Source organism: Chiloscyllium punctatum, chromosome 1 (assembly GCF_047496795.1).
Source record: "Chiloscyllium punctatum isolate Juve2018m chromosome 1, sChiPun1.3, whole genome shotgun sequence".
NCBI classification, from domain to species: Eukaryota; Metazoa; Chordata; class Chondrichthyes; order Orectolobiformes; family Hemiscylliidae; genus Chiloscyllium; species Chiloscyllium punctatum.
The window spans coordinates 136,898,036-136,912,720 of NC_092739.1; the positions used below are offsets into that span (position 1 = coordinate 136,898,036).

At 40.7% G+C, this 14,685-nt stretch overlaps 1 protein-coding gene across 1 annotated transcript in view; it reads left to right on the plus strand.

The window, feature by feature from the left end:
- The window catches only part of loxhd1a (lipoxygenase homology PLAT domains 1a), a 153,754-nt gene extending 140,743 nt beyond the window's left edge, over window positions 1-13,011 (plus strand). Inside the window, exons 36-41 of the mRNA XM_072574269.1 lie at window positions 2,167-2,344; window positions 3,508-3,693; window positions 5,747-5,917; window positions 10,147-10,285; window positions 10,999-11,160; window positions 12,476-13,011. Coding sequence (XP_072430370.1) covers window positions 2,167-2,344; window positions 3,508-3,693; window positions 5,747-5,917; window positions 10,147-10,285; window positions 10,999-11,160; window positions 12,476-12,956 — 1,317 coding nt within the window. The 3' untranslated portion in view covers window positions 12,957-13,011. The remainder of the gene's footprint in view (window positions 1-2,166; window positions 2,345-3,507; window positions 3,694-5,746; window positions 5,918-10,146; window positions 10,286-10,998; window positions 11,161-12,475) is intronic.
- The last annotated feature ends 1,674 nt before the right edge of the window (window positions 13,012-14,685 follow it).

Consider the following 14,685-nt stretch of genomic DNA (forward strand, 5'->3'; position numbering starts at 1 on the left):
TTGTAACACAGTCATGGTCACATGACTTTGTTGATTTTGACCAAGGCTGAATGGATTTGAAGAGGGAATGTTTGGGATTGATTCCATGTGGCTTGAACAAGACCATGTACTTGACATCCTTGAGCGGTGATCAAATAATACTGAAGGAAGGAGTACTTCAAGGGACACTTGATAACAGCAGTTTTGAGCTCAGAGGTTGCAGACTTAAAAGTTGGTTCTCTGAGAGTAAAATGGCTTGATGTCTGGTGATATAACTGCTACGCATGATAGAATGTGGCAAGGATGAACATTCTTTAATGTAATATTTGAAATTTATCATAATTCTTCCTAAACAATTAAAGACTTCATTGTGGATCATGAAAATCTGTGTTTGATCCTTTTTGATCTGAAGTACTTGGTCTCAGTCATTGGCAGTGACTGCAGTTCCAGCACATTGGATCAGGTATGGAAATCTCACCTCCTTTTGACTGTTCAGCAAACTCAGAGTCTCACGACCTATGCAAATCAAATAGAGGAAGGATTGCATACAGCCTGGTGATAGTGAGTGAATAGTAACTAATTGTGACTTGGACAAGATACCATCAGGCAATCGCTTTTTGTCAAATTGTATTGCAACAAGAGGTCAAGCTCACGCTCCATATTGAAAAAAAAGCACTTCCTTCCTTAAGGTTGTGGTGCAGTGCTGAGTACCCTGAACATTGTGAAGAGAACTAGTTACCTTGCACAAGCCTAGGCATTGAGGCAGGCCAGTGAAACAAAGTGGGCATTGCTGCTAAGCGTCAGGAATTTTTAGGAGTTTTCAAAGGTAAGTAAGGCATTAGCAAGCCCAAGTAATATGGTGAGAGAATTGACTGAATAATTCCCTTTAATCATGGGAGGAGAAATAGTGGAACAAAGTAATCTAAAAAAATTGTTTTTTAATCTAAAAATAATCCAAAATTAGATGGGAAGGAATTGTAAATGCTATTTATGATTGGAAAAGATTAGAAGTTGACGAAGCTTGAAAGCTTAGAAGATTCTTGGGTTTCGTTATCATTTGTGCGTCTCAGTCTGATGATGTCTGAGTCTAGCCTACCGCCTGGAGGAGATTATTGAGATCCCAACCAATCAGGAACACTGTATGGGTCCTCACTGTAGGGCACTATCGAGCCCTTTGAAGAATTTACAAGTTGTTAACAGTTATGTGTAACCACAGCTGTGTGGCCATCACTATGGAGAGGGAATTTCATTGTTGATTGGATGTTCTGCCATTGCTGTGACTCATTTGGAAAGGGTAAGATATTAATGGAGATTTCACTCGAGCCATCTATGAAGCAGGGGAGGGGCCATCAACTATCAACAAGTAGGCACGGCAGCTCAGTGGTTAGCACTGCTTCCTCACAGTGCCAGGGACCCAGGTTTGATTCCAGCCTCAATGACTGTCTGTGTGGAGTTTGCACAGTCTCCCCATGTCTGTGTGGATTTCTTCCCACAATCCAAAGATGTGCAGGTCAAGTGAATTGGCCATGCTAAACTGCCTATAATGTAGGTTTTTAATCAGGGGTAAATATAGGGAATGGGTCTGGGTGGGTTACTCTTCGGAGGGTTGATGTGGACTTGTTCGGCTGAAGGGCCTGTTCCACACTGTAGGGATTTTAATTCTAAAAGAAAATTGACCATTCTCCTCCTTTTTGTCATTCTGTTCCTACCTCCAGCAAGATCATTCTGAGGCAGGAATCCCTCAGGTGGACAATTTGAGGCAAAACTTCCAGAAACACCTTTCCCTCCTACCTCCAAAAACTGCCTCATGTTTTTACACAAGTGTGCTAACTGGTATGACCTTTAAATGATTAATGTCAAGGGGGCAGCACTGGAATCCTGCATCACATTGGGCATGTTTAGGAAGGTGTAGTGGCTGGGTGCATGCAGATGCAAAAGGAATCACAATGGAGCAGAAAAAGACATTGAGTGACAGTTGGAAAGATTGGAATAATTAGCAATTACAAGACAGCAGAATTCCACAGATGCAGTTTCCAGTTTTCTAAGTGTATATGTCCATTGCTGACCTACCTTGGGGAATTGAAATTAGATTGTGAGTAGTAGCTCCACATGATGATAATGTTCAAGGAAAAGAGAAGCTTTTTTTTTGTTCCACACTCATCAGACTGATTCTTTTCCTTCTTTTAGGTTATCATGCTGAACCAGGCCACCCAGGAAATGACCACATTTACCTACAATGACTGGCTGTCCAAAACACGGGGCACCAAGAGGTCAACTAGCTGTGAGCTGGCGGCAGTGATTGACGATGAAGTGATGATGGAGAAAACCACCTACATCATTACTGTAAAAACCAGTGACATTTCAGGTTGGTAAGAATATAGTCTGGCTCTCCTTAATCACTGATTCAATACACAACAGTTCACAATTACCATTGACCATCCAATGTTGTCATATTGGGAAATAAATTTTAACCTGTAATTCACCAGCAGATATCTACAATGCAAAATATAAATCACCTGAATTCTTCAATAAAATTCCAGCCTGAACTCAGTTCTGGTATCTCTATAAGGCATATGAACTTGCATTTCAAAACCCATGAGTGGAAATTCCATGAGTGGCAAGCCATAAAAATTAAAGTCAATTAAATGTGGAGATTTCCCCTCATACTGCTCCCCACTGCATGACAAATGTAAAGTTCTTAGCTTGCACACTCTAGTCAGAAAGTGCCAGCAAAACTGGATACTTCCAACCTTCCATATCTTCTGCATATAAACTGACATTTTCCCAGCTACCATCAGTTCTGAGGAAGGATCACCTGACCTGAAACATTAACTTTGATTTCTCTCCACAGATGCTGCCAGACCTGCTAAGCTTTTCCAGCAGCTACTGTTTCTGAATTATCAACAAGATTGTTTAAATAAGTCTTTCTCCATGATGCTTCACATTCCAACTGGATGCTTTGTTGAGTAATTCATTCCAGGGACTGGCTGTGTGCCAACCTTACTTTTTATACACAGATAGGAGCTGAAGGACCCTGTAGATTTTCCCTGCGCAATAATGCTTCAGATATTTGGAGTGATGGCTCTGGCATTGCCATGTGTTGTATGACCTTATGCAAGGGTGTATTTTTTTTAAGCTTACAAACAAATATGCAGGCCATTTAAGACTTCAATAAGAAGGAATTTCTTTAGACAGAGGGTGGTGAATCTTTGGAATTTTCTATCCCAAATATTGAGCAGGTTGAAGTCAGAAATTGATACATTTCCAAGACTAATGGCATTAAGATTATAACGAAGGAGATAAGACAGGCAAAAGGTATGGAGGAGATAATCAGCCATGGTCTAGATCAGGTTTAATAGGCTGAATGGCTTGCTCCTGTAGCTATGTAATAATGTTAAATACACCTAAATACATATCTTAGTCATGAAAGTCAATATAGTCCTCATCCTACAGCAAAGGGCTGCCTTGTACATGCTCAGTTAAATACACAGGGTGTTTTTACATTACATTATTATTTGTTGAAACCAGGGGCAGGAACTGATGCCAACGTATTCCTTATCATCTTCGGAGAGCACGGTGACACTGGCACCCTGGCACTGAAGCAGTCTAATAATTCCAACAAGTTTGAGCGGAAATCCACAGATATTTTTAAGTTTCCAGATATGTTAAGCCTGGGAGACCTGTCTAAGGTTCGAATTTGGCATGACAACAAGGGTATGTATAATGCTGCAAACATATATATATAAATACATTCATAGATTTCCTTCTTGTTGGTTTTTATCCTTTATTTCTTCAGTAATTTGTATTTCTTCTTGTTCTCTACCTCAGGAAAGTAGGAACAAATTGGTTGATTAGACTTTCCAAGATCCTGAATCTGACAACTTATCAATTACAGTGCATTGACCCTGATTCTTGAATGGAGTCTTGAATGAATTTTCTAACACATTTCCCACTGCATAACGGGCAAATCAATTGCATAAGTCTTTGAAATTTTACCTCAAATCATATCAATTAAAAGTCATTTTAAGGGGGATAACTAAAAAAAAGGTTTTTTTTCAAAGGTTAATGTTTTGCCTGAAGTGGGTAGTTGGTGTATTAGGCCATTCAAAATGTAGGGGATGCAGTAATGGGAGAGTTATCAAAGGGTAGGGGATGCAGTAATGGGAGAGTTATCAAAGGTTAAAATATCAATGGACTGAATGGCCTTTACACATCCTTGAATTTAAATTTATTATTTCCTACGTGACAAACTTGGGATTTCAGTTGATATCCATGATCTCACGAGGACAGTACTGGGCCAGTAACTCAATGGAGGAACAGGATAAGCCCAAAACATTGATTCTCCTGCTCCTCGGATGCTGCCTGACCTGCTGCGCTTTTCCAGCACCACACTCTCGACTCTGATCTCCAGTATCTGCAGTCCTCACTTTCTCCCAGTAACTCAATGGAGCCAATTACAACCCAGAATCACTTGAACTGTTATTATGAGAAGGAGCCTGAGCTGTATTCGGGTGACTTTGCCTGAATATTAAGAATGTGAAAATCCAAACAATGCCAGTGGGTGGAGCTGAACACTCCTATCACTGTGTCCTAGGGTGCTGAAAGTTGTTGTACCTCATTAAACGTGACTCAAGTTTTTTTTCATTTTGGGAGTTTAACAATCCTTGAGAATCACCAAGTAGCATCAGAGCTGTTCAGTTGGTGGTGGTTCTAGAGTGCATATTTGATTACCTTTATCCTTGCATACAGGGCAGGTTACTCAGTTATGCTGCCTCTGTTTTAGGGTGAGGGGCCTTGAGAGAGGTAACCATGAACCATGAGGAACCTCATCTGTCTCACTAACTTGTTTCAATGGCCTCATCTCCCACCCCGAGTTTCCTCCTTCATCATGGTAAACTCCCTTTGGATTTGCATACTTAATAAACTCTGACACCGCCCTGCCCCCAAATCTTCATGACTACTAAAGGTGTTCATACGGCCATAAGGTACCAGGGGAAAGACATTCTCTGCTTGCCTTTTGCTTCCTTTCATTGAATTCTTGAGATTACAGTAGACATTAAGGTTTGCCTCATACAGTAAGTAGTGATCATGTTTCTTTTCAGACATACTTTGTCTTTACATTTTGGAATTATGTAAAAGAATTGGGAACTTGCTACGTTTCTTTCAGATGAACAAGTATAGGCTTATTATATAGACTGCTACCAGCCCATTGTGGATTTTATTGTATCAAAGTAAAGAAGGATTGTTCCAATATATAACCTTCGTCTTTCTGTAGTATTATGCAAATGCATCTATTTCCTCATGACCCGAGGAGAGAACCTCGGGATCAAACAGAGATTCCCCTTTTCCCAACCTTATCATAGAATCCCTATAGTGTGGAAGTAGGTCATTCGGCCCACCAAGTCTCTGAAGAGCATCCCACCCCAATCACCCTATATTCACCTAACCTGCACATCTTTGGACTGTGGAAGGAAATCAGAGCATTTGGAGGAAACCCACACAGCCACAGGGAGAATGTGCAAACTTCACACAGATAGTTGCCTGAGGGTGGAATAGAACCCATATCCCCGGTGCTGTGAGGCAGCTTTGCTAACTATTGAACCACCGTGCCACCCTATATCCTCAGGGTCTTCCACATTCTCTGTCAAGTCTTGTTAAGTGTAAGTTTTATGTGTTGTGATGCGAGTTTATGCAAATACTCACAACAAGGATGAGAATGACAACAAGAATGTAGCCAATGCAGCTCTTATTAATTTCTATCCTTCAGGACCAGGAGCTGGCTGGCACTTAGAGTATGTGGAAGTAAAGGATGAAGCCATGGAGGAAACGTTCAGATTCCCCTGTGACCGCTGGCTTGCCAAGAGTGAGAATGATGGGCAGATCATCCGTGAACTCCCTTGCGCCAATAATGACATTTTGGATCTTTCGGACCGCACACGTATGTTTGAGTTACAGACATTGCATATTTAAGAGCTTGTTTAACATGCCTCTCAAATTCAGGTATTAAGCAAACACTGTCTCATTCTGGCAGTGAACTAGTTGTAGATTTTATGTTTTAGACTCAAGTGGAAAAAGAAACCCATTGTATTGATGCACAGATGGCTCACTAACGGGAAACAGAGAGTAAGAATTATGCTGACAGTATGCTATATGTGGCACGGCACAGGAGTTAGAGCTGGGGCCTCAATGATTTACAAATTTATATGAATGATTTGGATGAAAGTGTGATAGTTAAATTACCTGATGATGCAACAATAGAGAGGAAAGTGAATAGGGCATAAGGAATACACAAAGGGATATAAATAGATTAAGTGAACCGCCATAGATCAGGCAAATGCAGGATACTGGGGGAAGTGTGGAATTGTCCATTTTTGCAGAAAGAATAAATAATGGTGAAAGGTTACAGAGATCTGAGATACAGAGAGATCTGGATGTCCTAGTGCAGGAATCCCATAAAGTTAGTATTCAGGTACAGTATATAGTCAGGGAAGCTAATCGAATGTTACGTTTTATTGCAAAGTGAAATTGAATGCAAGACTAGGGAGGCTTCCAACATATAGGGATGTGCATTGATGAGACTGCAACTTGTACTGTGCACAGTAGCGATCACCATGCTTACGGAAGGATGTTGATGTGTTGGAAGCAGTTCAGAGAGGATTCAGTTGAATAAACCTGAAAGGGCTGATTGTCTTGTGAGGAAAGGCTAGACAGACTAGGCATATATGAGTTCAGAAGAGTCAAAGGTGACTTAATTGAAACATATAATTGTGGATGTTGATCGGATGTTCTCTTGTTGAAGAATCTAGAACTAGGAGTCATAGTTTTTAAAAATTCAATACATTTAACACAGAGATAAGGAAAATATATTTTGTCTTAGAGATCAGAATCTTTGGAATTCCTTTCCTCAAAAAGCAGTGAATGCAGAATTTTAAATATTTTTAAGGCAGAGATACAGAGATTCTTGATGACCAAGGACATGTAAGATTATCCGTGATACGCAGTGATATAGAGGTAAGGGTAAAATTAGATCAGCCATGATCTTATTGAATGGTGGAATGGGTTTGAAGGGCTGATTGGCCTACTCTTGCTGCTTGTTGGTGTGCTACTAAAGGCATGCTGATATGCTGACCATGAGACACAAATCAACATACTTCCATGTTTCTGTATTATTTACAGTATTGTTATTTTGGTTAACTTTCTATCCTCTGCATTCAAGGGACTATCCTCCAATACTTCCACTGACTCCAGCAGATTGCCACCACCAAACACATCTTACTCTTCCCTCCATTCTCAGCAACCTGCAGGGAACATTCCTTCCTTAACTTAATGGTCTATTGCTCATCATCCTAAAATTTCCTCACTCCCTCATGACACCCATGCATTCACAGAGGAAGCGTACTATCGCCTCCCCCCTCCTCCCTGTCCAAGGCCTAAACAGACATTCCAGGTGAAGCAGCATATTATTTGTAAGTCAAAAATAATAGTAAGACAGAATTTGAGAATAAACTAGCTCAGAATATAAAGACAGATAGCAAACGTTTCTACATATATATAAAATAAAAAAGGGTGGCTGAGGTAAACCGTGTCCTTTTGAGGATGAGAAGGGGGCTATAATAATAGGAAATGAGGAAAAAGCCGAGGCATTGAACAGGTATTTTGTGTCAGTCTTCACAGTGGAGGACATGAATAACATGCCAGTAATTGATAATTAGGAGACTGAGGTGGGTAAGGACCTAGAAATAATCATTTTCATGAAAGAGGTAGTGTTGGGCAAGGTAATGGAGCTAAAGGTAGACCAGTCTCCCAGCCCTGATGGAATAGCAAATGCACTGGTAATTTTCCAAAATCTGTTGGACTTTGGGGCAGTTCCAGCAGAAAGGAAAACAGTAAATGTGACACCACTGTTTAAAAAAGGAGGTGCACAAAAGATGGGGAATTGGACACCGGTTAGCTTCACCTCTGTAGTAGGGAAAATGCTTGAGTCTATCATTAAGGAAGAAATAGCAAGACATCTAGATAGAAATTGTCTCACTGGGCAGACACAGCATGGGTTTATGAAAGGTAGGTCATGTTTAACTAATTTATTGGAATTCTATGAAGACATAACAAGCATGGTAGATAATGAGGGCCCAGTAGATGCACTGCATCTGGATTTCCAAAAGACATTCAACAAAGTGCCGCACAAATGCTACTGCATAAGATAAAGGTGCCCAATATTATGGACAATATATTAGCATGAATAGAGGATTGGTTAGCTAACAGGAAGCAAAGAGTGGGGATAAATGAGTGTTATTCTAGTTGGTGACCAGTGACTAGTGGTGTGCCTCAGGAATCAGTGTTGGGACCATAATTGTTTACAATTTACCTAGATAATTTGGAATTGGGGGACCACATGTATTGTCAAAGTTTGCAGATAACACTGAGATGAGTAGTAGAGGAAAGTGTGCAGAGAACTCTGAAAGTTCGCAGAGGGATATAGGAGTGGACAAAGGTCTGGCAGATGGAGGACAATGTTTTTAAAAGTGAAGTCATCCATTTTGTTAGGAATAACAGTAAAAAGGACTATTATTTGAACAGTTAGTTTGCAGGTGCAGCAGATAATTAAGAAGGCAAATGGAATTTTGTCCTTCATTGCTCGAGGTTTAACAGCAGGGAGGTTACGTTGCAGCTAGTGAGGCCACACCTGCAGTTTTGGTCTCCTGACTTGAGAAAGGTTGTACTGGCAATGGAGGGGGTGCGAAACAACTTCATTAGGTTAATTCCGGAATTGAGAGTGTTGGTTTATGAGGAGAGACTGAGTAGACTGGGATTATATTCATTGGAATTTCGAAGAATGAGGAGGGATCTTACAGACGCACACAACATTTTGAATGGAATAAATAAGATAGAAGCAGGGAGGTTATTTCCACTGGCAGGTGAAACTAGAACTAGGGGGTATAGCCTCAAAATTAAGGGGTGTAGATTTAGGGCTGAGTTGAGGAGGAACTTCTTCACCCAGAGAATTGTGAATCTATGGAATTCCCTGTAGTTGAGGCTTCCTCGTTGAATGTTTTCAAAGCTAAGTGAGATAATGTTTGAACAGTAAAGGAATTAAGGGTTATGGTGAGAGGGTGGGTAAGTGGAGCTGAAACAACAGAAAGATCAGCCATGATCTTATTGAATGATGGAGTGGGCTTGAAGGGACAGCTGGCCTACTTCCACTCCTAGTTCTTATGTTCTTTCAATCTACTCTTCTGCACTTGCTGCTCACAATGCGGTTTCCTTTACATTGGTGAGACCGATGCAGACTGGGTGACTGCAATGAAGCATTGTGCAAGTTCAAGGACCAACTCCTCATTTTTCCCTCAAACATTTTACAGCCTCTGAGACTCAATATTGAATTCTACAACTTCAAAACCTGATCGTATTATGCCTGACCTCAGTTTTTCTTACATTCTCTGTGCCTCCCAACTCTCCACAGCTTTGTCTTTTCTACATTCCTCTTCATAGATAATTCCTCTTCACCTTAAGTTACACCCATTTTAAATTCCCTTTCCTCTTTCATCAAGATTAGCCACCACCTTGTCTTCTGCATTGGGCCTCCACACCAACTCGCTGCTCCTCTGTTTCTGTCAAAAGTATAAAAGCCACTATCTTCCAGACCCCCTCAGTTCCAAAGTGTCATATTAGACTTGAAATGTTAACTTTATGTTTCCCTCCACAGATGCTGCCAGTTTCTCCAGCACTTTGTGTGTTTGTTTCATATTCCTACAATTGTCTTTTCAGTTCAAAGACTGGGGTTACCATAGCGATATCATACTGTTGACAGCACTGCCAAAGCAGTTTTTATTCTAATTGATTTCACAAGGAAATCTTCTATAACTTTCCAACACAGCAGAACGTCCTCACAGCTAAAGCTGTAGGTGGGTGCAGCGTGATAGAACTCACAGACATTAAGTGGCCACTGAGAGGAATGTTCTGTCATTTTGTGAACTGTGCGCATTGCATAACGAACGTAGATGGACATCTCTTTAAGCTTCATTTCTTCATTTTTCTCTTATTCTTAAAGTATCAAAATGACACTGTATTGTGGTGATAAATGATAGATTTTCACTATATTTTACTGTATTTCTCACTGTAGAATACACATGATGATAAAATCATTCATAACGTTCTTTTCCTCAATAGGCTATGAAATCCTCACTGTGACGGGTGAGGGAGATGATGCTGAGACTAAGGAAAATGTCTGGGTTATGTTTGAAGGGAAAAAAGGAAAATCCAAAGAATTCACACTGGAAAACTCCTCCAAGAAAAGAAAATTTCTGAGGTAGAGTTACCAATAGCTTAAGGCATTAGAAATTGAAGCAAAGTTTTCCTTTAAAGAAAACAAAGGCATAGCCCGTGGTCAAGAGACAACAGAGTCTGTAAAGAGTAGAAAAGAAGATTCAGAAGTTCAAACAGATGGCAGACTGGAATTTTAACAAACTCTTAATTGTGCAGAAGGTATTGGGAAATGGGGAGAACTAAGAAGTACCCCAATTTTAGGAAAGCCTGTTAGAATTGCAGATGAAATCATGAGGGGCTTGGATAGGGGAGTCCAGAACTAGAGGGCATAGTTTTAATTTGAGAGGGGAAAGATGTAAAAGAGACCTAGGGGGCAACGTTTTCACACAGAGGGCGGTGCGTGTATGGAATGAGCTGCCAGAGGAAGTAGTGGAGGCTGGTACAATTGCAACATTTAAAAAGCATCTGGCAAATTGGACTAGATTAAATTAAGATATCTAGTTGACATAGATGCATTGGACCAAATGGTCTGTTTCCATGCTGTACAACTTTATGATTCTATGACTCCAGCTGAAGTTACGGAGAGAAGTATAAAAGTCAATCCACTTGTATGGCTTCATAGGAACAAGAAGGTAAATATCAATGGTAAAACTGACTACATTGGTAATAACTGGGGTTTATTTGAGGTTGTTTACTTTAGAAGAACTTTATAATTGATTTGACTGTATTAAACAGTTGCATTTATTTTGTGTTTAGAGGTGCAAAGGACAAATTTGAATTTTCTTCAAAGAACGTTGGTGATATAGCAACAATCTGTGTGGGTCACTGTCCACGAGATGGAAGGAAATTTTCATCAAAGAATGCTGCAGAATGGCATGTTAAGGAGATTATTATTACAGAAAAGGAGCTTGGTAACAAGTAAGTATTGTCTAAATTGGGACATTAAATTTAAAAAAAACACTGTGCATAGATTTAATCTCCAGTAGATGTTTTTTATGTGTACTTGGCATCACTGGCTGAGCCAGTATTTGTTGCCTGTCCCTAGTCGTCCTTGAGAAAGTAGTGGTGAGACTGCAAATCTGTCCTCAGAACCTGGATACCCTGAGTCAAACATGCCCAATGTTACTTCCTGTAATGAATCAAAATGAAATTGATTTGCAGAGCCTCAAACCTATGCACAAAACTGACAGCAGGAGATTGAATCTAGTTAGAAGGGGTCTCAAAGACAAAGCTGCTCCCTAAAGAGCTCTTCCATATGATTCCCCACATTCGCCACCACTTCCACCACTTTCTCCAGACTTTCTGGCAAAGTTTTGAGGAGATTGGAAGCTTACTTTGGAAATTCCAAGTGACTATTTCCATATTGGAATTGATGTGGAGAGTCCTTTTCCAAAAGGGTTAATGAGGCTGAAATTTCAACATCTATGAGGGCTACTGCTTTTTTAGAAACTGATCCTGATAGTGAGATGCCCCCATTGATAACACTTTCTCTATCATTAATACTTCCTGACAGTGAGTTGCTGTTCTTAAAAGTGACAGTGTTGTAACTGATGGTCCCTTTACTAATTAAGCGGACCTTTCCAGAGACAACTGAAAGCAACTGATGCCCATTGGAGCATATATTTATGGTCTGGCTTATATGCCCTCTTAGAGCACAATGGTGGTGTCCCTACATCTGAACCAGGGGATTCAGGTTCAAATCCTACGTGCTCCGGTGTTGTGTCATAATATCATTGAAGTGGTTGATTAGAAACCTCTTCAGCCAACCCACGCAATTGTGGTTCATGGATTTCCAGCCCAACTACCTATACCGTGGGCTATGTGTGTTTTGGTTGTTGGCAACTGCACCCCTTGTTTGTCAATTTTTTAAAAATTGTTTTGTCCTTTTGGTTGCACTTCAGCACCATGCTCCTGATCTTTAGGCGGGGGGGGGGGGGGGGGTCTGATGTTGTGGCACTGTTTCGGGAAATCCATGTTATACCAAATCAGTGGCATTACCCTCATTGAACCTTTCCATTAAACATGATTTGCTGTTTAGAAATCCATGCTGACTTTTCCTAATTAACCCACCGTTTTCCATTTGATTCCTAATTGTAATCCCAAGTATTTGTTTCTAATCCAATTAATAGTAAAACAGGGTGGAGCTCCTGTTTTAAGAAAATGTCCCTGTCTTGACGCTATCCCTGGAACATTGTGAAGCCACTTAAGCATTGTCTGTGTTTTATTTTTGCAGATATGTGTTCCAATGTAATGCAAGAATAAGGCTGAGCCATAAAAGAGATGAATTCAAGGCCTTTGAGTGTACAAAAATCATGGAGAGCTTTGCCAGTAAAGTCCGCAGTTTAGTGCCTGTCAAGTATGAGATTATTGTCATCACTGGAGATGTAAAAGGTGCTGGAACTGATGCCAATGTATCCATCACTATTTATGGAACTAATGGGGACTCGGGCAGTCACAGGCTGAAGCACAAATTTCGGAATCTGTTTGAGCGGGGCAACACAGACCGGTTCATTCTTGAAATGTTGGATCTGGGAGAGTTGCACAAGGTGAAAATTGAGCATGACAACAGCAATGCAAATGCAGGCTGGATGCTAGAACGTGTTGAGATCACCAACACCGCCACAGGAGTGACTACCATCTTCCCATGTGGCAAATGGCTGGACAGGAAAAAGGGAGATGGGCAGATATTTAGAGAACTATTCCCAAAATATTAACTCGTGTCAAGAGCATTCTCCTCTTTTTGATGTTTTCAACTCCTTGCCCGAAGGTGCTGCTTCCTGTTGTGGATTGGTTCCAAAGTGACCTTACAACAATAGTACCTTTAACGTAGAGTGCCAGCAGACTATCTAGCAATAGGGGCATCAGAGCTGAGCCCAAATTTACTCTTGACCAGTGTCCTATCCTTGTTGAAGTGTGGGCAAGCTATCAAGTCACATGGAAACATGGAAAGCTGATGTTGTACTCATGATAACATGAAGACAGGTGTTTTCCACCTTGGGGAAATGTATACCTTCATTCAAAATGGTGGGAACTAATACTCAATTATTTAGGTTGGAATGGGTGAGGATGAAAAATGGAAGCATGGGAAGGGTTACTGAGTTTCAGAGTGTGATAGTTTAATGATCTTTCAATTAAGCCAGATGCACAGGTGCTTCTAGATGATCAAGAAATGTTATCACACAAGAGTGGTGGCCTTTCATTGCTGATCGCCCTCTCTTGCTGTGCCTTCAGGCTTTGATGCTGGTGCCTGGGTTTATTTTACAGACCAGCATTTACCTGAGTTTCTGCTTCTTCAGCTGACTGCAGGCCACATTGGTTTAGATTCATGAGTCCACTGGCAGTGAGTTCAGTCCAAAGTTGGAGTGTGGCCTTCTGATTTCCCACCCAGAAAATTGGATTTTTTTTTTGTTTTCACAGTGAACTCTTACCAAACTGTGGAGAAAGAAAATGAATCAGTAATGTACACTTACTTTTCTTGTATACAAAAAGAAACATTTTTTTTTCCCCACACCCATCAGCTTTAACGGATTGAACAGCCACTGATAGGCAATAGTAAGGTTACAGACATTGAAATTGTCCCATAAAACATCTCTTCTGTCTCTATGAGGCGATAGAAGTTCTCCTCTGGGTTAATTTAGTTCAGCTCATTCTTTTTATGATCCTCTTACCTCCATCCTGCACCCTCTCAATAACCTCTAACCTTGCTGTGCCACCTCCAGTGACCTCTAACCTTGCTGTGCCACCTCCAGTGACTTTTTGGGCTCTCCCAACAACTTTGTGTCACTTTCCCGATCACACAATGGTCATTTTAAAGAATGCCAGAAGGTGATGGCCTTTTTTTGTTGGTTTTCAATTGGGACTAGTGCACTCAGGAGACATTGGGCGATTATTTAAAAAGGGTTAGGAGGATAAAGGTAGGAGATTGACACTGAGCGTTGTTTTTTCCATTCATGGGTGTGAATGTTATTGCCCATCCTAATTGCCAAGAGGGCAGTTAAGAGTCAACCACATTGCCATGGGTCTGGAGTCACATAAAAGCCAGATGAGGAAAAAGCTGGCAGTTTTCTTCATAAATGGAATTAGTGAACCAGATGGATTTTTCTGACAATCAACAATAGATTCATGGTCATCATTAAACTCTTAATTCCAGATTTTTAATGAATTCAAATACCACCATCTGCCATGGCAAGATTCAAATCCAGGTCCCCAGAACGTTAACTGGATTAACAATCTGACAATGATAACACTAACCTGTCACCTCTCTGTTGGAATGCTCAGAAAGCTGGTGCAGTCAAGATGGGACGAATGGCTTCCTCTGCTCTGTAACAATTCTGAGAGACTATGATAGGGATCCCCATTATTCATAATTTCCGTGAGGTGCCATGAATCATCTCTAATGACAAAATGGGACTGGTTTGAGGAACAGTTTGAACTGCTTGCCCA